We start from the raw sequence: 27778 nt of genomic DNA, 5'->3' as shown, positions 1-27778 counted from the left end.
TTCTGTAAACAAATACAATTTTCCTGGCCCCACGTTGGGCGCCAAATTATGTAATGAACCATTTATTAAACTTGCAGCATTTGTCGTCAAAATACTATTTAAAGTGAAGGAACGAACGGGAGTCATTGAATAAGCTAGCGGTCAGTCGGCACGGGGGGATCCTTGTTTCCTCACACTCCAAATAAAATATCAATGGTCACACATAAAAATATTTGTTAGACTCCCTTAAGAAAAAAAACTGTAAAACAACTAAAGATATAAAACCAAAATGATAGAATTTGACCTACAAAATTTCTGATGACACTTGAAACTCCCCAGTAAGTCAATATTTCAGAAAAACAAAACAAGTTACTAATCGATACACTTACTTCCCTCCTTTAGATCTTCAGGAGATGGTGCTCGAAACCCACCCTACCTATGACTTTAGTCTTTGCACCCATGTAAAATTTAGTTTAAAGTCCCTAACTTTTCTAATAAAGTCTATTAAGTGTTCACACCTGATAGAAACCCTAAATGAAAACTTACAGATTCATGATGATATAAATGTTTATTCTATAATAAAGTATTTTATAAAATAGTATGAATTCAATCTCCTTAATTTAACAAAAAAAAATGTACAAGAAAAAAATGCCTACGATATACTCTTTACTCATATCAATATGCATGATTATAAAATTTAATTAAATTCAATTTGAAAATAAATGATTCGATGGACGGTAATGCTTGATCGAATAATTGTAGTGTTCAGATAAGCTGTTCCGCAAGCAAGCATCAATAGGGAAGTACGAAAGGAACCATAAAAAACTCGGAACCAAAACAAAACAATCAATATCTATTTGCTGTTGCTTGTTGCTATGCAAAAAGGAAACACAAATCATCGCACTTACAAATTCCATCAAACATTGCAAAGCAAAATCAATACTAGTGGTACAATATGAATTACATATATATATTTTTTTCAAACTCACCGCTTGTGTTTTGTTTGCTGCCGCTGCTGGATGAGGCCTCGTCCTCGGCTGGCGCTATTAAATTGTTGCGTTGACGTATTATTTTTGCTTTGCTGATGATCTTATTGCTAACTTAATTATGATGATGGGGTAATACTAGATCTATCTAATTTATGTTGAAGCTGGATTCGATAACCCATGTTGGGTTTCAGGTCGGTGCTGAAGGTACGGATTACAAATTCGGGAGCAACGACGATGTTATCTACTATTTATAGGCTTCTAGTTAACTTGAAGAATATCTCAAATGATGGTTGTGTCTCCGGTCGATGGCTTAGGGGTACATCAATAAATTCCTGGCGGTTATAGTAAACTGTTCGATATACCCGACTAGCTAGGCCGAAATTAAGTTTCACTTTGCAAACCGAGACTTTAGTTGGAAACTTTAGCGGTATAAACTGTGCAATTTCTTGTAAGTTTTCCGTCAAATATATGAGGAATGGGTTGAACTTAATGTTTTAAGTTGTAAAAATTTTTCTTTCCAGAAGAATTCGGTGAGGTTATGGATTGGTAGACAAGTTCCTGAGTCAGGGGTTGCTTGAAACGGCCACGTGTACTCAATTAAATGCGAAGAATCGTTAGGAACCAGCTTTCGTAACCTCAATACGAGTCCTGGTTTCCAAAAAAAATGGTGGTATGATAAGTGATTTCTCCGGAATTAAAATTGTAGGTAACACGTGGGCGTAAAATTTATGAATTCTGAAGAAGAAAAAAAAAACAGATGATGTCACCATAATGATCCTTTCTAGGGGGGTTTCACTCGTAGTCCATTATCTTTTATAATTACCTGTTTGAATTTAAAGTTGTGTAGTTTTGAAATAAACTGTCCCAATATTCTTTCTTTATTTTTTTTGTATTAGACACAAAGTTGTTGCTTGGATAAAAAATTTGATGTGAACTCGATGATGGTGTTTAAAGAAGAGAATGTTAGAATGTATCACGACAATCACTAAACCTCCGCTACAAGCTGAGATCAGCTGATAAGCACGTATATATTGAATCAAGGTATGAAATTGTCATGTTATCGACTAGTGAAATGAGTTTGTGTGTACAGTACTATAGACTAGAGCATTATTGCGTTAAACTTTAACGATTTAGATAAACTTTCAAATTGTTTTAAAGAAATACGGCGATACTGGCATTACAGTTTTCACAATTGACTTCTTGTAAATTTCAACTATTTCAGAGCGCTCGCGTGGCGTGTATTGGTTCATGGTAAAATCTGCTTGGACTGACGCTTCAAACGCGGTATGTCAATAAGCGATGTGACATCTCTGTCAAAAGTTATGGCCTTGCCAGATGGGTCCGTCGAATATGGGCAACCCTGTACCAATTATCATTGTTGTGGAGGGCATATTACGAATGTGGAGGACATAAACACCAAATCGAATATATGGGAGCTATAGCTAGATCTGGAACAAATTTCAAGTACTTAATTCTAGGTTGAATTTAGTCGGATGTGCCGAAATGCATTCTATTTGAAACAATATGGCAGATATGGTCCAAATGAAGACCAAGTGGTCCTCCTCAAAAAAAATTATTTTGGAAAATTTCATCTCAATCGGACAATAAATGCGATCTGTAATTTGACTAAAAAAAATACATGGCAAGAAAGAAAGACGGATCGGATCGACCAAAATTTGATTCTTTGAAAATCATCATCACAAATGCACAAAGTCATTATAACCTGTACCACAAAACAAGTAAAAAACCAGTAACTTCGGTCGGGCCGAACTTTGAATACCCTACACCATTTGGAACGAATTTGGGAATTTTCAAAAAAATAAAACCTATAAACAATTCTGCTCAAATCTTTAAAATACCGAATATAGCCGAATATATTTGGGTCTTTACGAAGACGTTGACCTACATAGGCAATTTTTTTTTTCAAATGCAATTACAATATTCCAATACCAAACATAAAAAAAAGGGTGAATAATGTAACTAAAATAAAGGTAGGAAGGTATCGTTATATCGGGGCTATGGACCTGCATAAATAATTTTCTGCCACAGGCTGTAGCAGCTATTAGGAACTTCAAATACGAAATTTCAAATTCTGATTATTGAACCTAAAATAATCAAAATACCGAATATAGGGAGGTACTGATATATGGGGCCAATACGAAGACCTGGACCTACATAAAAAAAAAATCTGTCATAGGCTGTAGTTTCCATTACGAGCTCCAAATACGAAAATTGAAACAACTCCGGTAAATAATGTCCCTCAAACCGTCAAAATAACGAATACCGAGGAGTACCGTTGTATGTGGGCTATACGATATCGTAGACTTATATAGACATTTCTCTTTCAGCTGCTGCTTAAAAAGAACTTCTAGTATGGATTTTTAGAAATTCCATTAAAAAATGTTGCAAAAATTATCGAAATACCGAATATAGGAAGGTACAGTTATATAGGGGATATACGATATCGTAGACCTATATAGACGGCGGACAGGGCTAAATCGTCTTAGAATTTTACGCTAATCAAGAATATATATAAAATTTGTTATGTCTAAAATTATTATTTCGATGAGTTACAAACGGAATGACGAACTGAATATACCACACTTATCCCAGTATCACTTCGATATCCATGAAACTAATTATTTCCAAAATAATCATACTCTGGATGTTTTCTAGTTACAATGCATGGTCTCTACTCAACAAAAATCCCTTTCTCTCATTTGTTTCGAGACCATTTAATCGGTCCACTTCACCGATTTATATTTAATTGCATTTTCATTGCCTTAAGATATTTTTTTGTTTCATTAATTTCAGGTGCGAGCTCAACGTAATTTCGATCTGGAACCCATGATGGGTAATTGGTATGTGGTGCAGTATTATGCGTCTACAGAAGAATTGCCGGAATATGCCTGCATGCGTAGCCATTTCACATTTACCAGTGACGATCAACATGTAAGTAGACTCATTTATAACAACAACGGCAACCACAATAACGGCCATTTATAATTTTTACTACCGGCAAAGGATACCCTTTCTTTCCGCCACCCAAATTCCTTGCATTTCTTATGAGTTTCTAAATGAATGTGAATGGATGCATAAAAGTCAAAAGTAAAAAACCGAAAGTAAAAAATACATTTAAGAACAAAAAGGAACTGGTTTGCGCCGCCACCGCCACCAAGGATGCGCTGCCGTTAATGCCATTGCGCACGCGCATAAGTGAAATTTTTCACAATTGCAGTCAACGCCGTCACTTTGCTTCTCAGACACATCCAGACAACAACTTTCACTTGACAAATACCAAAAACAAAAAGCTAAACGAAAGAAGATGTGTGGAGGAAGAAGTCGAGACAACTACCAGAAAATAGCACTTTACTCCCGGTACTCTAAGCTGAAACATTTGCAGAGACTATGACTTCCTCCTGTTGCCAAAACGACGATGGATAGCTTGAGAAACCATCAACGGCTACTATTTGCTAGCCAACGGCAATATTAAATTATTTTCCTGGAAAGACAAGGGTTATCTTTTTTGCAAAACATTGTTGGTACCTTTTACAAACGGGCTATGGGAGAGTGCATCAAATTAACATTACAGTGAAAAGCGAAAACTGTTGATTAATCTGTGTGTGTATGAGTTTCGTTGGGCGCCAAAAACGTACATTGAATGTAGCTACAGCAATAAGACAGAAGGAGCATCCCAAATTTACCATTTGAATGGAGTCAATGAATAACATACATGCTCCTCCTCCGTCTCCCCGAGTTTAATATTCTATTTATAATTTCAAAGGGAATCGGCAAAATAAACTGTAAAGGTTAAACTGGCTACCGTGTTGTCCATGTAGCGTTTTTCTGTTATCCCCAAGACAAGCGAGAAAGATTAAGTGGTCTTTCACGCAGAAGACTAAGTGATCTTCCTTATAGAAGACCAAATGTCCTTTTTCCCCGTAGAAGACGAAGTGATTTTCCTCATAGAAGACCAAGTGATCTCGCTCCTCCTCTGTGTCCCCCGACTTTAATATTCTATTTATAATTTCAAGTGGAGGGCATTGGATTAAGCACAGAAATCGGCAAAATAAACTGTAAAGGTTAAACTTGCTACGGTGTTGTCCATGTAGCGTTTTTCTGTCTTCCCCAAGAAGACCAAGTGTTGGTCTTCCTCTCCATAGAAGACTAAGTGTTGATCTTCTTCTCCATAAAAAAACAAGTTTTGGTCTTCTTCTCCATAGGAGACCAAGTGTTTGTATTCTTCTCCATAGGAGACCACGTGTTCGTCTTCTACTCTCAATAGAGGACCAAGTGTTGGTCTTCCTCTCCATAGGAGACCATGTGTTCGTCTTCTACTCTCAATAGAGGACCAAGTGTTGGTATTCTTCTCCATAGAAGACCAAGTGTTTGTATTCTTCTCCATAGAAGACCACGTGTTCGTCTTCTACTCTCAATAGAGGTCTTCTCCATAGGAGACCATGTGTTCGTCTTCTACTCTCAATAGAGGACCAAGTGTTGGTATTCTTCTCCATAGGAGACCAAGTGTTTGTATTCTTCCCCATAGGAGACCACGTGTTCGTCTTCTACTCTCAATAGAGGTCTTCTCCATAGGAGACCATGTGTTCGTCTTCTACTCTCAATAGAGGACCAAGTGTTGGTATTCTTCTCCATAGGAGACCAAGTGTTTGTATTCTTCCCCATAGGAGACCACGTGTTCGTCTTCTACTCTCAATAGAGGTCTTCTCCATAGGAGACCACGTGTTCGTCTTCTACTCTCAATAGAGGACCAAGTGTTGGTATTCTTCTCCATAGAAGACCAAGTGTTTGTATTCTTCTCCATAGGAGACCACGTGTTCGTCTTCTACTCTCAATAGAGGTCTTCTCCATAGGAGACCAAGTGTTTGTATTCTTCTCCATAGTAGACCATGTGTTCGTCTTCTACTCTCAATAGAGGACCAAGTGTTGGTATTCTTCTCCATAGAAGACCAAGTGTTGTTCTTCTTCTCTCCGTAGTCCAAATGGTCTTCCCTATAAAATAACAAAATTTTCACATATTTTACATCCCATTGACAACACTTGGAACTGGACTGCATCAACTAACTAACTATTCACATGTTTTCGATTAATGATCATCGACACGTTATTCAATACTCCAAGCATGAATAACTGTTATTGACAGACGGTTCGGTTCATTGTTCGAATTTTGTTTTTGTGACTAACGTGGAAAGAGGCACGAAGTTTTCGCAGACTTTATTCACATTTTTCTTTGGCGATTGGCTGGGCGTTTACACCGGTGCACCCTGCACCTCAATGCTCTGAACTTTGTGGACTGTGTTTTTTTGCCAGCTTGAAAAAGATGGGCGCGATGCAAATCTCTAAAGTCGTCGACGATTGCAGACATTATTACAGGTAATAATCGACTTTGAAGTGATGCGCTTATACGTATATGTATGAGAGTGTATGCGTGTGTGTGTGAGTACATCACATACAATTCAGGGGTATGTGAAAATCATGTGACCATATTGTCGGATTTTTGGGTGTTGATGAACAAAACGGTAGATGGGGGAAATATTGTTTTCCTGGCAACATTGGGGGATAAGTGATAATTGAATGATGAATACCTAGATAATAATTTACTAATTTTTCGTTTCCTTAATTCCTGAACAAAACAATTATCTCAGAGCAATTTTAAAATGTTTCTCTTTTACTAGTTATACCCTGAGCCATATGGCTACAGAGGGTATATATCATTTTAGACCCTAGGTCTCTTTGGACCAAATCCGTTTCAGAACATTTGGAGTCGATCTAGCGATGTCCGTCCGTCCGTCTGTCTGGCTGGTGCGCACGATAACTCTCGAAGGGAGTATCCGATTTGATTCAAACTTCGTACATCGTAATATTTTTGTCAAACTTAGATCGAGTTCGGAGATGACCAATATCGGCTCACTCCTTCTGGTACCTCCCACACAAAATGTCAAAATTTTCAAAAAAAATAATTTATTGCACAGAAAGGGAAAGGATAATCCGATTCTGCTCGAACTTTGCGAATCCTCATATTTTCATCAGTGCTAGGTTATGTGCGAAAATGGAGAATATCGGTCAACTGCATCCGGGACCTCCCCCACAAAGGGTCAAAATTTGGAATAATTAAAGCTCTTATAAAATGTGATCTAAGAGTCCGATAGTCTTCAAATTCCACACATCCTAATAATATTATTAGCCCAAGGTCTGGTGCAAAAACGGAATTTATCGGCCCACTCCTTGTGGTACCTCCCCCACAAAAGGTCGAAATTTTCAAAAAAATATTTTTTGCACAAAAAGAGAAACGATAGTCCGATTTTGCTTGAACTTTGCAAATACTCATATTTTCATCAATGCTAGGTCATGTGCGAAAATAGACGATATCGGTCCACTCCATCAAGTACCTCCCCCACAAAGGGTCAAAATTTTGAATAATTACAACTCTTATAAAATGTGATGTAAGAGTCCGATTGTCTTCAAATTTCACACATCCCAATATTTTTATTAACACAAGGTCTGGTATTAAGGGGCAATACATCGGTCCACTTCTTTTGGTACCTCCCCCACAAAAGGTAAAAATTTTCAAAAAAAAAAAAAAAAAAAAAAAAAAAAAAAAAAAAAAATATATATATATATATATATATATATATATATATATATATATATATATATATATATATATATATATATATATATATATATATATATATATATATATATATATAATATGCACGGAAAAGGAAACAATTAGCCGATTTGGCTCTAACTTTGCAAATCCTAATATTTGTGTCAGTGCTAGGTCGGGTGCGAAAATGGACAGTATTGGTCCACTCCATCAAGTACCTCCCCCACAAAGGGCCAACATTTTGAATAATTTTAACTCTTAAATAATGTGATGTAAGGATCCGAACGTCTTCAAATTTCACACATTTCAATATTTTCATAAACCCAAGATCTGGTGTTAACATGGGATGTATCGGTTCACTCCTTCTGGTACCTCCCCCACAAAGTGTCGAAATTTTGAATACCCATGAAGCTGATAAAACGCGAAATTAACATCCGATTCCATTTAGACTTGGCACATCTCAATATTTCTATCAACACAGGATCTGTTATAAAATTGGTATAGATTGAAACATTTCTTCTCCCCCATACATAGGGTTCAAGAATTTGTAAAACAAAACACTCAAATAAAGCGAAATAAATATCCAACTCTCTTCAAATTTCACACACACAAATATTTTTGCTAACATCTGCCAACCCCTTCTGGAAGCACAATTTTTAATAATTATATCTGTTATAACTTTCGAAACAATTTAGCAATACTTTACTACTTGCTATTCTCCAATATTTCTCTCAATAAGAAGCCTGATATGAATATGAAATTTATCGGTATTTATGATTTCGCATACAATTGGACATAAATATCCTTTCTTGTAATTTTGCCCAATATTTCGCTCAATATTTTTATTTGTATCAGATGAAGTATAAAAGTGGAATATTTCGGTGGACTCTATCCTGTAAATCACGCACATTTTAACACTTTCTAAAAATTATTACATATTTCATATAAAGTGAAGGAGTGAGTCGATATAATTCATACCAGGAACGTCGGAATATTTATATCATATTTTTGGGTCCGATACGAAATGGACAATATTGGCCCATTCCTTCGGAACTTGCTCCATAGAGGGTCAAACGTTTGAATAATTTAACACTAGTCAAGTTATATTTAAATAATCGAACAGAGGCTGAGAGTATATATCTGTCGGCAATACCGACTGATACTTTTTAACTTGTTTTATCATTAAACTAGTAAAGAAAATTTAAAAGTCGGACGGGCTGACTTTATGATAACCTTTGCATATTTAGTAGAGCTTCATATAACAAATAAAAACTAAAACAAATCGGATGAACAATATATATGGGAGCTAATGCTATATCTAATGTCGGATGAACAATATATTGGGGAGCTATAGCTATATCTGAATCGATTTCGATCAAATTTGACATACTTATTTCCAGGCTTAATTTGTTCCATACTATTTGAGCTGATATTACACGTTTGATGTACAATAAAAGGCAAATCGGATGAAGATATATATGGGAACTATATCTAAATTTTAATCGATAATTTCCAATTACAATACAGACGAACGGACATGTATGAATCGACTTAGAATATGATTCTATGCAGATTATCAAAAGGAACTATGAGTATATCTCGTTTCATTTTGCCTTATACAAACAAATGCACAAAGACATAATACCCTGACCACTTTGTGGTGTAGAGTGGAAACAGTAGGGTATCACAATATTTATAGCCCACAAACTCAACCCCGATTCGGTGACGAACATATCAGTATTGAAAGCAATTTCCTTCCACTGTTGTTGGTTTCCTTTTCTTCCTTTGTGGCGTGGTACGTTTTGTTAATTTTCTCCCAAATATTTGATTCAATTCAAGATACCCTTGCCCTCCTTTAGGCATAATAATGCAATGAAAGTGTTACAGGTTCTTCACCATCTTCACCGAAGAAAGTCTTGGGCAAAAGGTAATTCGAAACTTGTGAAAGATGTGACCGTCGGTCAGTGGTCACAGGAAATTATCAATGTAACACATCATCAATATGAGCATCACCACCATCATCATCATCATTGCTGTCTCCATTGATCTTTATTGACTTGGACATTGGAAATGTTGCCATTGTCTTCTTCCATTAACAAATATGTGTTTTTTATGCTATCAAGACATTCCATTTCTTGCTTTTTCGAGAAGTTTCATTTTGCAAGCCCTGGGCTGCTAGGAGATGGTATGGAACGAAATGTATATCAAAAGATGCGCAACCAAGTAACTCATCTGAATTACAGGTTTGGCCATCCAGTGTATGTGACATCAATCACATCAACAGGAGGCTTGATTTCTTGTTTTGTTTTGTTATTAAAATACTTTCATTTTCCTTTGTTTCATTTTTTTTTTTGTTTTGTTTTCCAGATCACCATGAATTTCAGCTACATTTACGCCGAAGACCCCCTACGTGAAAAGTTGCAGGGCAATATTACATGGGAAATTCCGGATTTCAATACACCAGCTCATTGGATACACACTGAGGATATATGTGAGTACGATGCTTAGAAACTATAGAAGAAGATCAGTAAATATCCTATTTCACTAGACACCAACAGCGATCCAAGTACCACATACACTAACAACGATATATATATCAAATATCACTATTTCAGCTCTATCCCTTTGCCCAATACCAAAATTGGTAGCATTTAGTACTTTTCATACAGTTAAAAACGCATTTTCAAAACAATCTCCATATCTCAACCTCAAATGCCAACAGTGAGCTCAACATCAAATTTCAGGATCTTAGCTCTGTAATTTTCCCCATCATTAACATTTAGTACCATTTAATACGATTATAGTTCACATTTCCAAAACCACCGCCATATCTTAACCACAGACACCAACAGTGACATTAATATCTAATTTTGGGATTCCAATACCAAATTTAGTACTATTTGGTTTTCTTCGTACGGTAAAATTATGGTTTTTCAAAACAATCTCCCTTTCTTAATCTCAGACGCATTCAGAGACCTAAATATGAATTTGAGGATTCTGGCTGTATTACTTCATCCAATATACCCAATTTAGTACCACTTAGTACTTTTCGAACAAAAAAAATTAGGAGCATTTCCAAAACCATCTCCGTATCTTAAGCGCAGACACCAACAGTGACATCTATATAAAATTTTAGAATTTTAGATTTATTATTTCGCCCAATACCAAATTTAGTGCCATTTAATAATTTTCGTAGAAATATAGGACGCACTTCCAAATCTCAAACGCAGATACATTCAGTAATATATATATATTAAATTTTATAATTTTATTTGTATCCCTTGAACCTATACCAAATATAGTACCACTTGCTGATTTTCGTACAATTATAGCACCCATTTCTGAGATGGTGCTGACCAGGCTACACATGAACAGCTACCTTAATACCAAGTTTAAGTTTGCAAACACTATTTATTAACTCAATACCGATTTATTATCAAATATAGTACCATTTAGTACTTTTTGTGCACTTCTAGTACATATTTCTAGAACCACCTCCAGTACACATTTTCAAAACCACCTCCATATAAAATTTCAGGATGTAAGCTTTATTCCTTTACCCAATACAATTCACTGCTTTTCGTACAATTATGGTACACATTTCCCAAACCACCTCCATATGTCCAAGTTATACAAGAACTTCGACCCTAATACCAACCGAAATTTTATCAAATATAGTACTAGTTAGTATTTTTCGGCCACTTCTAGTACACATTTCCAAGACCATACATTATCACAAACCTACCATTAACAGGGACCCAAATACAAAATTTCAAAATTCCAGCTTCATCAATTAATCCTAAACCAATCTGTTTCAAATTTTCGTACCGTTTTGTACAGTTTACACACTTAGTACACATTTCCAAAATCACCTTCACATATCAACATTTACATTCCAATTTTGATTTCCATTCAAAATTTCAAGGTTTTTTAGCTTTATCCGTTCATATTCTACCAAATAGAGTAATTGTTCGAAGTTTAGTACAATTTTAGAACTTTTCATAACCTTAAAGTTCGAATTTCCAAAAAACCCTTTGATAGGTACATTCGGCACTGCATCAGTAACTCTCATTCCAAATTTTCGAATTCTAGCTCAATCCGTTCAAGTATACAATTTTTAGTACTTTTTGTGCCCTTTTAATATGAATTTCCAAAAACCCACACAAATCACTCGGGGTAAAGCCATTGATATTCCAAAAAGTGCAAGAACTTACACCGCAGCAGAAAGAAAATAGACCCAAAAGAGATAAAGAGTTGCTTCGCTTGGCCGAAAGTGGTGAACTGCCGAATTTGGTTTTCTCCGATGAGAAAACATTCGTTGTCCAAAAGTTTGTAAACAAACAAAATGCTCGTGTTTACTTGCCAAAGAGGTCAGCTGAAAATGTGCACCTTCGGTTAGCCACCAGATGGTGTGGGCCGCCATAACAGCCGATGTTCGCCCTCCGCTCATATTAATCAACCGTGACATCAGAATAAATGCCAAATATTATCGCGAAAATATTGTGGAGAGTATATTTAAGTCATGTGCACGCAAACATTTTGGCCGCAGACCTTGGACATTCCAACAGGAATCAGCACCATCTCAGCACGCCCCGCCCAAGAATGGTTACAAAATGAGGTTCCTCGCTTCATTTCCAGCGCACATTGATGGACTATTGTGTCTGGAGTAATTTGGAAAGCAAGGTTGGCACCAAAAAATACCGAAGTGTAGATCACCTCAAGCAAGCGCTTTGCCGGGAATGGACCAAAATACCGCGGATCAACATTCGGGCAGCGTGTAACGGTTTCATTGGCCGTTTGAAGGCCATAATTTGTGCCAAAATTTGATGCTATTTTCGACAATTTTTGCTTTCATTCAATAAAATTAAAAAAAATGTAAAAATTATGGCGTTGACTTTGTTGCAGTTTTTTTATCTCACCCTGTAAAGAACATATCGATATCTGTGTATGTGGATCATAACCTTTATTATCTAACGCCTAAGATCACTGAATTGTACACATGGGGTATTTTATGACATCCCGATAATTTAGATATATTTCTAATTAATTTCCAGCTCCTCAATCCCACCCAAAAGTATGAACAAAAATGTTTTACAAATACGAAAAGTCGAATTGTTTTCCCGGCCTATTTAATATTCTTAAATTAATCGCCCATGTACATTTTCAGATGAAGGAATTTACAATACTTATGTCCTGGATACAGATTACAAGTCTTGGGGTCTAATCATGCACTGTGCGGAAAAGAAAAAACATCCACGCTATCTATCCGCCCTGCTGTTGTCGCGCGAGCCCACCTTGGGAGAAAATGTTATTAACTTTTTAAAGTAAGTTTTCAAATTTAGTATCGATTTCTAAGTGGAAGGAAGGAGTTTAAGAGAGCTAATTGTGAGCTCTGTTTCTTCGCCGTCAAACTCTTCTACGCGTAGATTTTTTTAATATTTTAACTCTATTAGCATCTCCCATTGCAGAGAAAAACTACCACGCTATGACATTGATTTGTCATTTATGTTTGCCATCAATCAGACAACCTGTGACAATTTAATGGAATCATCCAAAGATGACCCGCTGGCCTATATTGTGAATGGTCGTAAAAATGCCAAAACAATGTTTAAAATAATACTGAAAAATTAAATTAGTTTTTAATTCGATTTTGATTAAAAATATATTTTTATTTTATTCTGTAAATAAATTTCATTGAACTATTACAATGTTTTTGCTTTGTGTTTAGTTTTGAACTGTTAACGGCCATAAAAAACATTTATTGCGTTACATTTTTACTAACTTACAGTTCTGTTTGTTTGGTTATGTGACAACTAGATGGCGCTCGTGTAATTCAGATAAGCGTTAAATAACAATTGGTTTGTTCCAGAACTTTTAAAATAACAAAATAACTGAATATGAAACCATAAATGTCAGAATATTTGTAAAAGAGAGAAACAATAGTTTATGTGTCAACGAGTTAAGAGTTTTCAGTACGATCTCCTTCAGAAGCTATCGCTTTCATTTCATGCCATGATTTCTGGTTTTAACAGCATGTTCTTGTAAAAAAGTTGCTTTCGCTCAAATCGTTCGTATTTAAACGTATTCTTTTTAACTCGAAAGCTCACGTCCATTGCCGAAAAGCTTTGGTAAGAACAGTTTTTTCGTAACCTTTATTTTGTAAAGTTTTTTGATTTAATTTCGTTATGGTTTTCAAATAATGGATAATTGGCCTAATATATTAGATTCAATTTTTGGAATAACTCCAACATTCCATTTATGGTTTGTGGATTCCTCCAATATAAACATTTTGGTAAAAAAAAAACAAAACCAATTTTTGCATCCGGTACAGAGTTGCATTTTTCCTAGTTTCTTGAAGTTGAGCAAGGTAGGGTGAAATTAGCCTACCTTCTCTCCATTGTGACCTATATAGCCCACTTTCAATATCAAAATTCCTAGAGACTTAAAACAAATCAGGGTAAAATTTTATAAACCTACAAATTTGCAAAACTATTAGATTCTTGAAGTTCTGGAACAGAGCAAATTTTAAAAGTTATTTTTAATGTGTATGGTACAATTCATTGCGAAACATTATAGGTAAACTCCTTTCTTTAATTGAATTTGGCAACCCTATAAATAAATTGAAAATTATGAATGAAAGTTTATTCAAATTGGTAATAATTTTTAAAAATTTAATGTCATAACAAACTGCTATTGGCGTCGTATAACAAAACATAAATACCTACTTATTTTTGAAAAAGCCTTTTAAACTTTTGACATATCAATGTTCCCAAGTGTTTGTATATCTACCTATATTCATGGTGTATTTCAATAGACATATATGTGTAAAAAGATAAAGAATTGTTAAACTTAAACTACGCGACAATGCCAGACGGCTTTATCTTTTAATTTTACAAAACAAATGTCACTCATCTTGAGTAGAAAATATTATAATTAACTTTTTGTTGTTGCAAAATATTATAATTAACTTTAAAATTATTTGAAAATTATAAACAATTTCCACTTTAAAAAATGGTGCCATTACCGATATGACAATTTTTTTCAAAATAGATTTGTATATGTTTTCCTATACGACGCCAATCGGCGATTGTTATAATATACATTTTTAACAATTTTTACAAATTTGAAAAAAATGTTCATTCAAAATTTAAAATTCCAAAATTAGTTTGGCATTTCATTGTCCCAGCATCTGTGTTAATGCGAATAACTTTATTCTTCTACTATGGTGTAAATTACAGAAAACAGAGAGAATCAAGTACCACCTGAACGTGGCATATGATAATAGCTTTTTCATTGAAAATCCACCAAATTTCCAATGTATATTTATTATATGAAATCTTGCCTTTATTATTAATGTAAAACAGTCATTCGTAATCAGCAACGATCTCAGACATAAAATAAATTTAATTAAAATAAAATTAAGAAGTTAGATTATGGTGAAAATAGCCCACCATACTAAATTTACGAAATGAGACTGCCTTAATTCCTTTTCAATGATTTATTCCACAATTATTAATATGTACCAACAATCCTCAAGGGAAGTTCGCATCGAAAGATACACAGAAAGATACAACCCTGTCAAATGTTTTTGGTATTTCGTTTTGTTACTGTACTAATCTATAGCTATCTCCCTCTATCTCTGAGAGAGAGCGAGAAATATATGATAAAATGGCTTCAATTATACGTGCTGTGTGAATTCGTATAAAATATTTTAAAACTATTTTTAATAAAGTTTTAGCTAATTTTGCAAATAAAAACGTGTTTAGAACGAAAATCGGATAGGCTGCCTTGCTAAGTGGCATATTAGTCAGTGGCGGAACAAGAAATTCACCATGAAAAATGCAAATGAAAATTTTGATCAAATGAAAAACCTAATTGTGAAAATACGTACATGAAGTAGAAAAAAGTAGAAGAAGCAGAGCGGGCAGCACATATTTACGTTGTCGTCGCCGTAGTGCTCGCTCCTATTGTTCCAAAGCAAAATATTATTGTGAATATATAGTATTAGAGAGCAACAAGGGTCCACGCGGGGCCGTTGCGCCAATCCAATATGTTGAAAATATTGTACAATTTTAAAAAATACATAAAGAAGAAGTGTCGAAATAGTGAATATGTCATTGAAAGCAATAGGGAAAATTGCGCCAATAAGTAAAAGTGGGAACCAGATCTCCACACACGCACATACAAACATATCCGTCATTCAGCTGAAATGTGTAAGCAGAGCTGTATTTCTTCTTCGTGTACATGCAAAAGAAAGAAAGAAAGATGAGAAGAATTGAAAAAAACACACAACAACAAGAAATAGAAATCTCAGTTATGAATGAAATGAGAGAGAGAGAAAATTGAAAAAATTGTGTCAGCGAATAAAATTGAATAGAAAACAAGTGCAAAATTACAAAAATATAGTGGATATCATTTATTTAAAGTAATGTTCTCAATGCTTTTTTAAAACCAAATTTAAAAATATCTTGGTTTTTCGTTATTATTTGCATTTTCTGCAATTCCATACGAAGACGAAGTTCTCACTCTCTCGTTCAACCTACCTCTTGTCTCATAACTAGCCGTGCAGTGTTGTTGTTGGTTGCTTGCTTTGGTTTCATATTTGTCCGTTTGTATGTGTGTGCGATGACATAAACGAGAAAGAAACATCTCAAAATTGACGTTTAAAGTGCATTGTTTTGATTCTTCGTGTTTTTATCTTCGAAACAAAATTAAATATTCGTTTCTTTTACCAAAGCAGTATTTATTTAACAAAAAATAGCATACATATTAATGTATGAGTGAACGATGTGACAAAATAAATCATGACCAATTGTAAAATAACCACCATCATGATGGAAATATTAACCAAACAGTAATAAAAACAACAAAAAAGAAAGGCATACACACAACAATAAAAACTAGTATCCCCCTCCATTCCCAGTAATGGTGGGTACAAAGTAAATTAAAATTTCAACAAAGCAATAGAAAAAAACAAAGCATCAAGTGCATATAAATAATAAAGCTACAAAATGTCTCGCTGGGGCGGCAAACAGATTGTGGTTCCTTTGGAAACCTCCAAAGAGAGCACAAATCGTCCAACCGTAGCCCGTTCCTTAGGTACCATGGGCAAGTGGGGTAAAATGGGTTTCACCTCGACAAGAACATATACAATGTCTGCATTGCCGGCAGCCGTAGCAGCAGCCGCAGCTGCTGTGGCCGCTGCCAGTCCTCAAGAAAGTCCAGCATCGCATAAAGATGATGACCAATCATCATCCGCGGATCCTCCAAAGCCACGTAAATTCTTTAAATCACGCAATACTACACCGCCCGAAGTTATAGCACAAATTATCCAACAAATTCCCCGCACACCTGCTTCGCCGACACGTGATTCCAGCGCCACAGGTGGTACAATGCCCTCCTTCTTAGGCACACCCATACGGGAGCCTATCAAAATGAAAATACCTAAAACTAATTCTGCAGAGCGGAAAAAGAAATCTCCCAAAAAATCATCTAAGAAATCAAGCACGACCACCACTAACTCAGATGGCAGTGCATTGGACGATAGTATCAATGAAGGTCACACGGATGTTGATAAACCTCGTCCCGAACCAAAATCAACAAAAAAGAAGAAAGCCGAAAAAGAACTTAAACCTGAAGCTCCACCATCGCGTATATTGGGACGTGCACGCAAGGCTGTCAACTATTGTGAAGATGACTACGATGATCGTATGCCAACTCCCATCAAAGATATTGTAGTACCGAAACAAAAGAAAGCAGATAAAGTTATTAGTGTCCAAGAGACACCACCGCCAACGCCTGCTCACAAAGTCGATGATGTTTATGCATCATGCGATACACCAGAACCGGTATTACCGCCACCCGCTGTACCATCGCAGCAGCAACAACAGACGCATGGTACAATACTACATCAAACACAAACCATTGTAAATAGTGCAGCTTCCAAAACACCCGAACATCCTCCAATTGTCTTGCGGATATCTAAAGTAAGTAGTATTTTTTTTTTCAAGATTTAATTTAATACATTTTTTATTTTCGGAGGAAAATTGGAAGATTGCATGATAAGTGATATTTGGCGGATCAGATACATAGGAACTTTAGTCATAAGTCCCTTGGCGAGGTGAAGTACCGTTTTTGGTTTTTAAATTAAAAATTGTTCAATGCAAATAGGGAGTATCTGGTCGAGACATCACCCCTAAGCCTGAAATAGTGATTGCAACTATGTTACTAGGAGTTGTCTGGGACTTTAGAACTGAAGAAATAATCCCATATTAGTTGATGTTTTGGCAACCCACTTCTAATTTAAAAACTCAGAGATACAAATACAATGTCACTCGATTCATCTTCTCCATCTAAGGCCATCTGTTTTGATAACAAGGATTGGTATTAACCATTTGCGAAAATTTTTTTACCGGCCTAGTTAGATAGATTTTTAGAAAATCAAACATAAACTGACAGCGCTAGAAAATCAATTTGTGGTTATAGAAAATGAGAAATAGACAAACAAAATTAACGCTTCTTGTAACAGATAGTAGACCTGCACTTCGGAGAAACGTTTCCTATCTTGTAGTATTTTCTCGTACAGCGAAAGTTGAGTAGTCTTGACATCGTAGTTGAAAGTATGGAGCATAATTTGTGGACAATATAAATAATACATATGGTACTTAACTTAGTGGCACAAAATCTTCACTGGATTGTCTAGGTAAGGGGCGGATTTTAACAACTCTATTCACGGCATATTTGTTTATGATGCCAGGGATTACATACGTATAAATTTTTGATTCCTTCAACGACCTGCCATCAATTTATTATTTATTCGGTATTCTTTGTTAGATATATCCCACCTTACATAGAAACTTTGAATTATTTCTTGCCCACCTGGGCGGGTGGAATGGCCAAAAAGGTCCTTCAGATAAATTCATTCCGCATAGCTAAGAAAAACAGACCAAATTTCTAAGGAAAATGCGCTAGTCAGCTATGTATCGCCGTAAAAATTGTCTACTGGAATCTCAACAAAAATTAACGGAATTTGTGAAGATTTAATTCTAATAGGTTAGTTGCCCTTAGCTTATATGGGTTCGAACAAAAAGTATAAAACAAAAAAAAAACTATAATTGTTTGTATATTCCATAATTATACTAAACATACTTTCGTTAGCCATAACACGGCTTTTAACAGCAATTAGAACGCTGAATGTTTTGTGTTTCAACAAGTAGAAACCCTAATTGCCCAATTTCAACCTTCAATGATGAATTTCGAAAATGGAAACTCACAACAAATGAAAATACATATACGGAAATAATTTCTAAACAAAACAATTTTACACAAGTCAATTTAAAACAACAACGAACCGAGCGAAGAAGTAAACCTGTTGCATGAAGAACAATTGGACGGGAGTTATTATTTACTGTGAGAATCTGGATCAGAAATAATATGTTTAGCCTGTCGATTTTATAATGCCTTTCAGGATAACATAATAGGAATCAAAAAACTTTGCTTTTCTGCCGATTAAGGATAGTGACATTAACGGACCGATATGGGAATGCAACAAACCCACATAATGCGGTCTTTGATTCCAGATTCCAGTTCACTGCAAAAAGGGGAAAACCACGAGGATAAGGCTGCATAGAATCTTCAGAACAAACCTCAAGTACATCAATAATAGAGGACGATTTTGATAAGTAGAGCCTCTAATGTATGGGTGATTGGCGGATTATCATTGTCCTAGACAGAGACAAACGTCGTCGGCTGTTACAGAAAAGGAGTTGTATTTTACGGTTTTGTATTTATTTATTTTGTCTCCTTGAGAGGAATTGATCAGTGAGGTCGATCGTAGCCAAATATTCCCTGGAGTCAGATGGGTAGGTGTGGTTTGCCCTGATAGGGTTCCTGACCTAGAGGTTCTCTCTTTTATCGTTGGACCTCTCTCTCTCTAGATCATGCAGGTCCTTCCTGGCACATCTGTATTGGGGAGATCTATCCACCATATAATGGTTAGTATGACTCTCACGGTAAACCCAAGCCGGCACTAAAATGAAAGCCTATGAATTTGTAAATGATTGACTGGAGTTATGAAAAGGCACCCTGTTGATGTTATAAGGGGGGCATTTTGGCAGGTCTAAATACTTTTACATTGCCTTGGACTGATATTCGGGGATCGCACTGGAGCCGCATGGCTAATCACAGACCGACCTTTCACTTTATAAGAGGTCAACAATGTCCGCGCCCCAGAGCCTTGAGAAAATATTACAATTTATCGCAGTTAGCTGAGACTTGCTTGAACATGCTGCCGAATGTTACCCCAAGGATTTTTGCTTATAAGTATTTTGATTTAAAACATTTAAAAAATTAGATTCATGGGTGTATTTTTTTTAATGACAGTTGTGCCATTTCCATTTACTAGTGATGTCGTCGAAAGGGTCTTTCAGTATTAAAAATATTCGGGGTTGAATGGACATTTTGGAAGTTTTCACACAAAACCAATGGTTTATTTTACCCGCTTAAAGTTAACCTATTACCGTCAAAAATGGTAGACTTTAGATCTGTCCCAAACTCTTAACGCCAAGCACTATTACACTTCGATTTGTTGCGACCAATAGAACGACTGCATGATCAGGAAAAATCAGTTTTAGTCCATTTCATTCCCTTTTGTGATCATCTCTCCCAAAAATAGGCTTCTATTCTGACCCTAACTCCATTCTCCAAAATTCTGTGAGGATAGTACCAAAACTGTGACCCTTAGCTGGATTACAAATTAACATGGACTCAGCTCGACGACCGATACATAACATCGTGGGTGTAGTACCAATATTTCCTGGCGCTACAAACGTTTTGGCCCTACTATTACATTTCAAAAACTGTAAAATTACTGTCAACTTCACAGGAAAGAAAATTATTGTCAATTTGTTGGTGGTTCATCCCTTTTGGAACATTAGAAAGTGTTTAATCTACCCCCATATTCTAATACAAAAATTGTTGTTTTCAGTTAATGTTGTGTGTTTGTACGCCATTGCCGTATATTCTAAATTAGAATATAGCCACTCCACACCATACCTTTAATTTATGCATTAACTTAAAAAATCGTCTAAACTAGGTACGGCTTTAGGTACGACTATCTACGGATTTATGGGAAAAAGATAATTCAGTATAGGTAGTATTTTAGAAAAGTGTTGCACTCTTTTTATTATAGGTGCGTTATGGGTATATATGTTCCTTGTATCTTTATTGAATTTCAATAAGGTTTGTTTTATTAATTAACATATTCACAAATTCCTAGTTCTTTAACTCGAAGTAAAATGTAAACTGTATTATCTCTTCACTTTACTGAGTATAACCATTGGAAAACTTTTCCATTTTATTTACTAAATCATCTTAAAAATGTATCTTATTATCTGAATTGGCTTTATAAAGGAATATCTCCTAGATACATTTTCAAGATCACAACAAAAAATAGCTATGTGTAGTCTAAATGTCAATATCAACAACAATTGCTTCTGGCCCCTCTCCCAATGTCCGAGCATGAGACAGTAGCAACAACAACGGCATTGAATTTACAAGAGTTACAAACAGACACACACTCACATGTTTGTTATAAACACTCTTTCTCCATTTTTCTCTTTTGATGATAACATGTCAGCTGTAGAGAAGTATTAACTACCTCCCCAACTCTCTCTCTCTCTCTCTCTTACGAAGTAACCTACTTTCTTCATATGGGATGGCTGAGAAAATGTTTACGCGCCTTTTTTACAACCGATGATCTGGCTACACTGATCAGTATTTGTCGTTTGCTTCACTGCAATCATAAACACATTGGCCACACTCTGGTTGCTTGTAATCTTATTGTTTGCTTTCACTATTTTTCTTTTCTCAAGTGGCTTTTGTTTTCTCATTTGTAAATGAACGTTCGTTGGGTAAAGCGGTATTTGTTTTTTTTTGTGAGATTTCAGGTATATCAACTAATTAAAATATATTTTTTATGTATTCAATTACCTTTTTTTGAATGAGATGAAAATGAATTAATGAGATTGTGTTTTTTTATTTTATTACAGGGTACCTCACGCTTAGTCAGTACAGATAGTGAAGAACAACAACCGAATGCTTCCTCATCAACGCCTCCATCAGAACCAACAACATCTGCTGCAACAACGCTTCTCACCGAAACGCCGCAGACATCATTATCGTTGTCAATAGGAAAATCATCTCGTCAAGCCTCCGTTGAAGATTCCATTACACCCGCCGCCATAGTAACAACACCGAAGATCATAGTAAAGCCTTTAAAACCACCTCCATCGCCTTCACATCACCATCATTTAAGTGCTAGTGGGCTTGGTACACATCTCGAAGAACAGGAGGAGGAAGAGGAAAGCGAAGAAGAAGAGGGTGAAGAAGAGGAGGAGGAGGAAGAGGATGAACCCGAGCCAGAACCAGAGCCGCCGGAAATCAACTATTGTACTGTAAAAATTTCACCAGATAAACCACCAAAGGAACGCTTGAAATTAATCATCAAAACAGATGTCATACGGAATGCTCTAGCAGCCGCTGCAGCCGCTGCAGCTAAGGCCAAAGCAAAGAAGGAACTCCTCGAATCTTCAGGCAATGCAGGACGTTCTGGAAAGGAGGGTAAAACAAAGAAAAAGAAACGTAAACATCTCAAGCACTCGGCCGTAGAACAGTTAGCGCCACAACAGGGTTGCTCAACGAATGAATTTAAAATACCTTCACCACATCCCGCCAGCATACACGAACATCAGCAATTACATACGACGCCGACGACGCATCACCCGCCTACTCCCCTGTTACCCGCAGCTGCACCATCAAATTCGAATGCTAGAACTATTGTATCTCCTGGAGCCTTATCCGAGCGAGACTTCGATTCGCAATCCTCGGTCCTGGGTAGTATATCATCAAAGGGTAATAGCACGCCGCTAGATATCCAACCACCTCCTGAAGAAAGTTGCGTACTGCATAGCAGAGGCTCTAGTGTGATAACAAGTGACCTTGAAACAAGCCAGCATTCTTCGCTGGTAGCACCACCATCTGATATTGAGCTAAGACTGGAATCCATGATGATGGATGGTGAGAGTAGTCAGCAACAAAGGACATCTGCCACATTTGTTGAAGCCGAACCATTACAGGAAGATATTCTAGCGGTTTTAAGAGGTGACGAAACCACAGCGGCAATGGATGTGGCAATGCAAGAAACACAGCCGCAGCCGCCCTCCCAACATTTGGTCAAAGAAAATGGCTTAGAACAAGAGGCGAATGAAAACATACCAGCCGATACAGAAGTGGCCGATGGCGATGCGTCGGTTGCTACTCCCGCTGTTGCAACAACCGCAAAACGAACGAGAGGAAGGCCGAAAGCTAACTATGCTGAACCACCTGAAGATATTGATACTCCTCCAGCACAAACGCCAAGAACGCGAGGACGCAAACCAGCCGCTGTGTTGCAACCTTCCGCCTTAGTAGCTGACGAAACCCCGGCAACCAATAAACGGGCGACTCGAAGAGGCAAAAAGGTGGTAGACGAACCCATGCTTATAGATGACACGAGTCCAGCAGCACAACAAACAACCCCAGCAATTATGGAAGAATCATCTCCCAATAAATCGGAAGAGGAAAATAATCCTGTATTAGCGCCGGTGGTAACAACGAGACGAGGCCGGGCCAGTCGTAATGCAAATAACAACAACAACAATCTCAATAACAACAACATTAATAAAATTGCGATAAACCTAACGGCAAAAGCGAACAATCACCAAGAATCGGTGGCAAATCATAAGCTTTCACCTTGTGAAAGTGCCACACCGACAACGACTTCAGTCGTCAATCCTCCAGTTACACAAAAGAGCTATGGCCGCAAACGGAAAAACCAACAAACAACCCAAGTTCTGCAGCCGTCATCACAGGAGGACAATGAAGAATATACACAACCCCCGCCCGCTAAACAACTTAACCTAGATTTGCCAACAACGGACAACATCGACACGCAAATTGCACCTATACAGCCTTTCAATGAAAATCGTCTCACACCCTCATTGGATATACAGGATAATAATTCCCTGGATTCGTGTTCCTTACCGCGGCCGCCAAGCAGTTTAGGTGGTGGCGATCAGCCGTCATTATCACCTCCACTAAGAGATTACAAAATAAAGGACAAGTTCAAGCGAACCCTTACCCTAGATACTCAAGTCAACAACACTGTGGTTGTAAAACAGACCGATGCATCGTCCGCCAGTGTCAACAACAGCAATCCTCAACAGGTGGAACCGGTTAAATTGGTAATATCGAAGAAGAAGGGCAGCATATTTAAGAGTCGAGTTCCCTCGGAGCAAACTGAGCAGGTTGGCAAGCGTCACTTGTATAAACATCGATGGGAAGCATCGGCCAATGGAGATGCAAATAGCGAAGAGAATGCCACAACTCCAACCGCCAGCAAACCACCAGAAGTGAAGAATACCAATGCCACAGTCGAAGCCATATTCAATGACTTTAACAGCGATGAAACACGCAGCAGCCCTGTACCTCCAATAAAAATGACTAGAGTCATCAAACCCAACCCTCAAGCAATCACAACTTTGAACACTGGCATGGATGACCCCAGTACCGACACCATAACATCTGTGAAAATTGATCGCAAAGCAAAAGAATACTATACTGTGGTACGCAATGTTAAGACCGCCCACCAAATCCAAGAAATCGGTGAATATCAGGAAATGGACGATGATGTTGAGTACATTTTGGATGCCTTGCAACCGCACAATCCCCTATCTACTCGGTGCCTGTCGGCCTTGCAACTGGCCACAAAATGTATGGTTCCTGCTTTTCGTATGCACGTAAGAGCTCATGGTGTGGTCACCAAGTTCTTCAAGGCCTTATCCGATGCCAGTCGTGATCTCTCACTTGGTCTATGCACCACGGCAATTATGTATATATTGTCGCAAGAAGGTTTGAATATGGATTTGGACAGAGACTCGCTGGAATTGATGATGTTGCTATTGGAATCGGAACAAACTGTAGCAGCGCCAGCTGATCATGCCAACTACGAGCGTAACAAACAGCGAGTACGAGAGCTGTGTGAAGAACTCAAGGGCCAGGGCAAAGGCACCCATCTAAATGTCGATTCGATAACCGTTGGAACATTAGCCATGGAAACATTGCTGTCACTTACATCTAAACGGGCAGGTGAATGGTTCAAGGAGGAGTTGCGGGAGTTGGGCGGCTTAGAACACATCATAAAGACAATAAATGATTGCTGTCGTCCTGTTATCGATAATGTGTATAGTGAAACTGGTATCAATTGGACACGGCCGCTTCTGGACAATATGCAAACCGTAGAACGGTGTTTACGCGTCTTGGAGAATGTTACTCAACTAAATGAGGAGAACCAAAAATACATTCTCACCTACAATAATGGGTCGGCGGCCACCACTCTCTGTTCTCTTTATTCGCTGTGCAATCGTGAGCTAATCATGTATCCCACCTCTGAATTTACCTCACGTGACAATCCTGGCATCGTTATACGTGAATTATTGATACCGTTAATGAAGGTGCTAATCAGTCTGACGCATTCATTTAGTCCGACAAGCACAATGGGAGCTGAATTGGTGGGACGAAAACCCGATGTAATCGATACAAGTTTCCATCTACTGTTAAAAGCACCAAACTACATTCCTGAACGTTGTGTCTTTGAACTGAGCATATTGGTAAGGATGGATTTTTCTGTGTTATTGAGATTTAAGTAATTTACTATTGATTTTTGTAGTCTCTTTCATTGCTCAACAATCTAACAATGCATACCCAGGAGAATCGGGATCGTGTCATGAAAGCTTATGCGCCATCTGACTTTGGTCTGGGACATCATGATCTAATGCAACATAGGGAATCGGCAATATCGGCGGTAATGGCTTATTTCTATAAATGTGAAGAACTGGCAAGGTAAGACTTTTAGTTTGTTAATCAAAGTTTGGATGAAATACACATGTTGCTTTCTCTTTTTAGATTGGTTGAAAAGAATACAGATGCCTTCCTGGATAAACAGGATAAGAATAAAAAGAAACAGGAGGAAGTTGATGAGACTGTAAATAATTGTAAGTCATAACCTAATTTGAATTGTGCACATGGCTCCATTTTAATGCTGATGTATATATTTATTTTTAGTACTGCAAAAAGCCGGCCACCATATGGAACATTCCCTCAAAGGTACCTATACAGCAATATTGATTGGCCATCTCATTACCGATAATGAAGAATATGAGGCTATTGTACGTTCACATGTTCATGGTAATGGTTTCAAAGAGATCATCGGTGTATTGGAGAAATATTACAATTTCATGAATCTAACAGCCAGTGTAAGTAAACAATGTTTATATTTAAATACAACCTTCTTATTATAGAGAACTTTTATTTTTTCTTAATTCCTAACTGTCGGCACAATAGATGAATTATTAAACTCAATTCTATACACAGAACACATATCAAAATAACCAAAAAAAATGTTTTCTAAAACTCTTCTGTACAGAAAACAACCATTGCTCTACAGTAGAGGATTGCAAAAATAACTTCAGATACCGAACGTGTTTAAAATGGTCGTTTATAGACCGAGTTCTCTAAAAACACTTTTCAAATAGACGATGTAATAGTAATCTTGCAGTCAACATAAAAACTTTCATTGGTCCTTCTTCTATACACAGCACCCATTTAAAATAATACAACTTTAACAATCCTCTTGATTTTCATATTCATGTAATAAAATCCTTTTCTTTTTATTTCAGGCCGAAGCATCGATTGTTGCCCACATAAAATCTACCCACAAACTATTGGAATACTTTAAAAAACGAGATTATATTATGCAAGAAATGAATCAGGAGGATGGGGTGCCGCTAAATTTGGAAACGCACCACCATCATCATGATCAGGACTATGAACACGCAAATACATCGGCGAATTGTTCATCAGCGACTACAACGTCAACACAACGTGTTTATAAGACGTATAGTCAGAGATAAGAATAACCATTACAAAACTTAGGAAAAACATCTTCACCAGAAACATAATTAAATTAAACATTCTTTTGTTTGTAACAATTATGTTTTTTATAAATTTATATATTTTTAATTTTCTTTGTTTAAAATCGGTTTAAGATACCCGCTCTCACACCAACACACACACAATGCAACATGCAAAAGCTGCAAAACATAACGTGAAACTTGATTCTAACTGCTTTTATTAGATTTAAAATAAGATTATACCACCTTTCACTCTTTTACAAAATCACACATCACTTGTATAAATTATACAAAAACTAAGTACATTTAATTGTTTTACTTTTTAAACGAGCAGGAATATAAGTAATACTTATTTTATTGGCATATTCCCATCAACTGTATTATCTTTCATTCACTTACTATTCTTTGTTTGTGTGTGTGTTATGTTTTGTTTTCCAAATACATTGTTTAATAAGCACAAATTTATATAAAATAGAAATAGTAGTAAAATACATATTTGTTCGTTCGTATTTTTTTCTCATATTTATCATAGATTAGTGAGTATGTCAAAACTTTGTAAATATATTTTATATATAAAAACAATGCTATACATATTTGTATGAAATGAGTAGTTAATAAAAAACCAAAAGAAAAAACATAGTTTTTACGTAAACAAAAACTCCCCATCTCACTTCATTTATTTTCTTATTTTGAACAACTACTATTTGTTTTGATTATTATTCAGCAACACATCCATCCATATAAATATAATTTTTCATTACAAAACCAAAATTAAAAAAGCAAAAAAAAAAAAAAATATATATAACTACTTTGGGTTTGCTATGCAATCTTTTTTTCTTAATAAATTATTAATAATAATTACTATTAAAAGCTAATATAATATATTTCCTTTCTTTTTACGCACTTAAGTTATATAAAAAATCAAATAATCAATTAAGTAATATAAAGTAACAACCACAACAAAAAGCATTAGCATTGATCTTCATTAATGTCGGATTTAAAAACAAATTAATTATAGATCTTTATATATATTTTTGAGATATTAAAACAAAATTCTTCAAGAAACTGTAACAAATTTCTAAATTATTATAGAAAAAAAGACAAAATACACAATAAAATTATGGAAAAAATTCAAAACATTTTGGGAGCAAATCTATATATTTATATAAAAATAA

General features: G+C 36.2%; 2 protein-coding genes across 3 annotated transcripts in view; both read left to right on the top strand.

The window, feature by feature from the left end:
* The window catches only part of LOC101887962 (apolipoprotein D), a 33106-nt gene extending 19798 nt beyond the window's left edge, over nt 1–13308 (top strand). Inside the window, exons 2-5 of the mRNA XM_005183136.4 lie at nt 3783–3920; nt 9964–10087; nt 12764–12920; nt 13065–13308. Of these exons, the coding sequence (XP_005183193.2) occupies nt 3783–3920; nt 9964–10087; nt 12764–12920; nt 13065–13227 (582 nt within the window). The 3' untranslated portion in view covers nt 13228–13308. The remainder of the gene's footprint in view (nt 1–3782; nt 3921–9963; nt 10088–12763; nt 12921–13064) is intronic.
* A 1955-nt stretch (nt 13309–15263) lies between these two features.
* On the top strand, nt 15264–27740 carry LOC101887336 (protein wings apart-like). 2 transcript variants are annotated; one of them, XM_005183131.4, is made up of 7 exons: nt 15264–15750; nt 16337–17582; nt 21645–25301; nt 25361–25533; nt 25597–25685; nt 25756–25946; nt 26370–27740. In XM_005183131.4, exons 2-7 carry the CDS (start codon nt 16608–16610, stop codon nt 26601–26603), a joined length of 5319 nt encoding a protein of 1772 aa, XP_005183188.2. In that variant the 5' UTR covers nt 15264–15750; nt 16337–16607; the 3' UTR covers nt 26604–27740. The 2 variants fall into 2 exon arrangements, with proteins under 2 accessions (XP_005183188.2, XP_058983349.1); XM_059127366.1 differs by lacking the exons at nt 15264–15750; nt 16337–17582 and adding an exon at nt 21421–21542.
* Nucleotides 27741–27778: the final 38 nt, after the last annotated feature.

This window comes from Musca domestica, unplaced genomic scaffold (genome assembly GCF_030504385.1).
Source record: "Musca domestica strain aabys unplaced genomic scaffold, Musca_domestica.polishedcontigs.V.1.1 44, whole genome shotgun sequence".
NCBI lineage: Eukaryota > Metazoa > Arthropoda > Insecta > Diptera > Muscidae > Musca > Musca domestica.
This window is presented reverse-complemented; position numbering and strand designations above follow the sequence as displayed.

What these genes read in the sequence shown, in the direction of transcription:
- LOC101887336 (XM_005183131.4), top strand. Translation starts at nt 16,608, where the DNA reads ATGTCTCGCTGGGGCGGCAAACAGATTGTGGTTCCTTTGGAAACCTCC. An exon ending in AAATGTGAAGAACTGGCAAG is followed by an intron (nt 25,534 to 25,596) that starts GTAAGACTTTTA and finishes TTCTCTTTTTAG; the next exon opens with ATTGGTTGAAAAGAATACAG. An exon ending in TCATGAATCTAACAGCCAGT is followed by an intron (nt 25,947 to 26,369) that starts GTAAGTAAACAA and finishes TTTTTATTTCAG; the next exon opens with GCCGAAGCATCGATTGTTGC.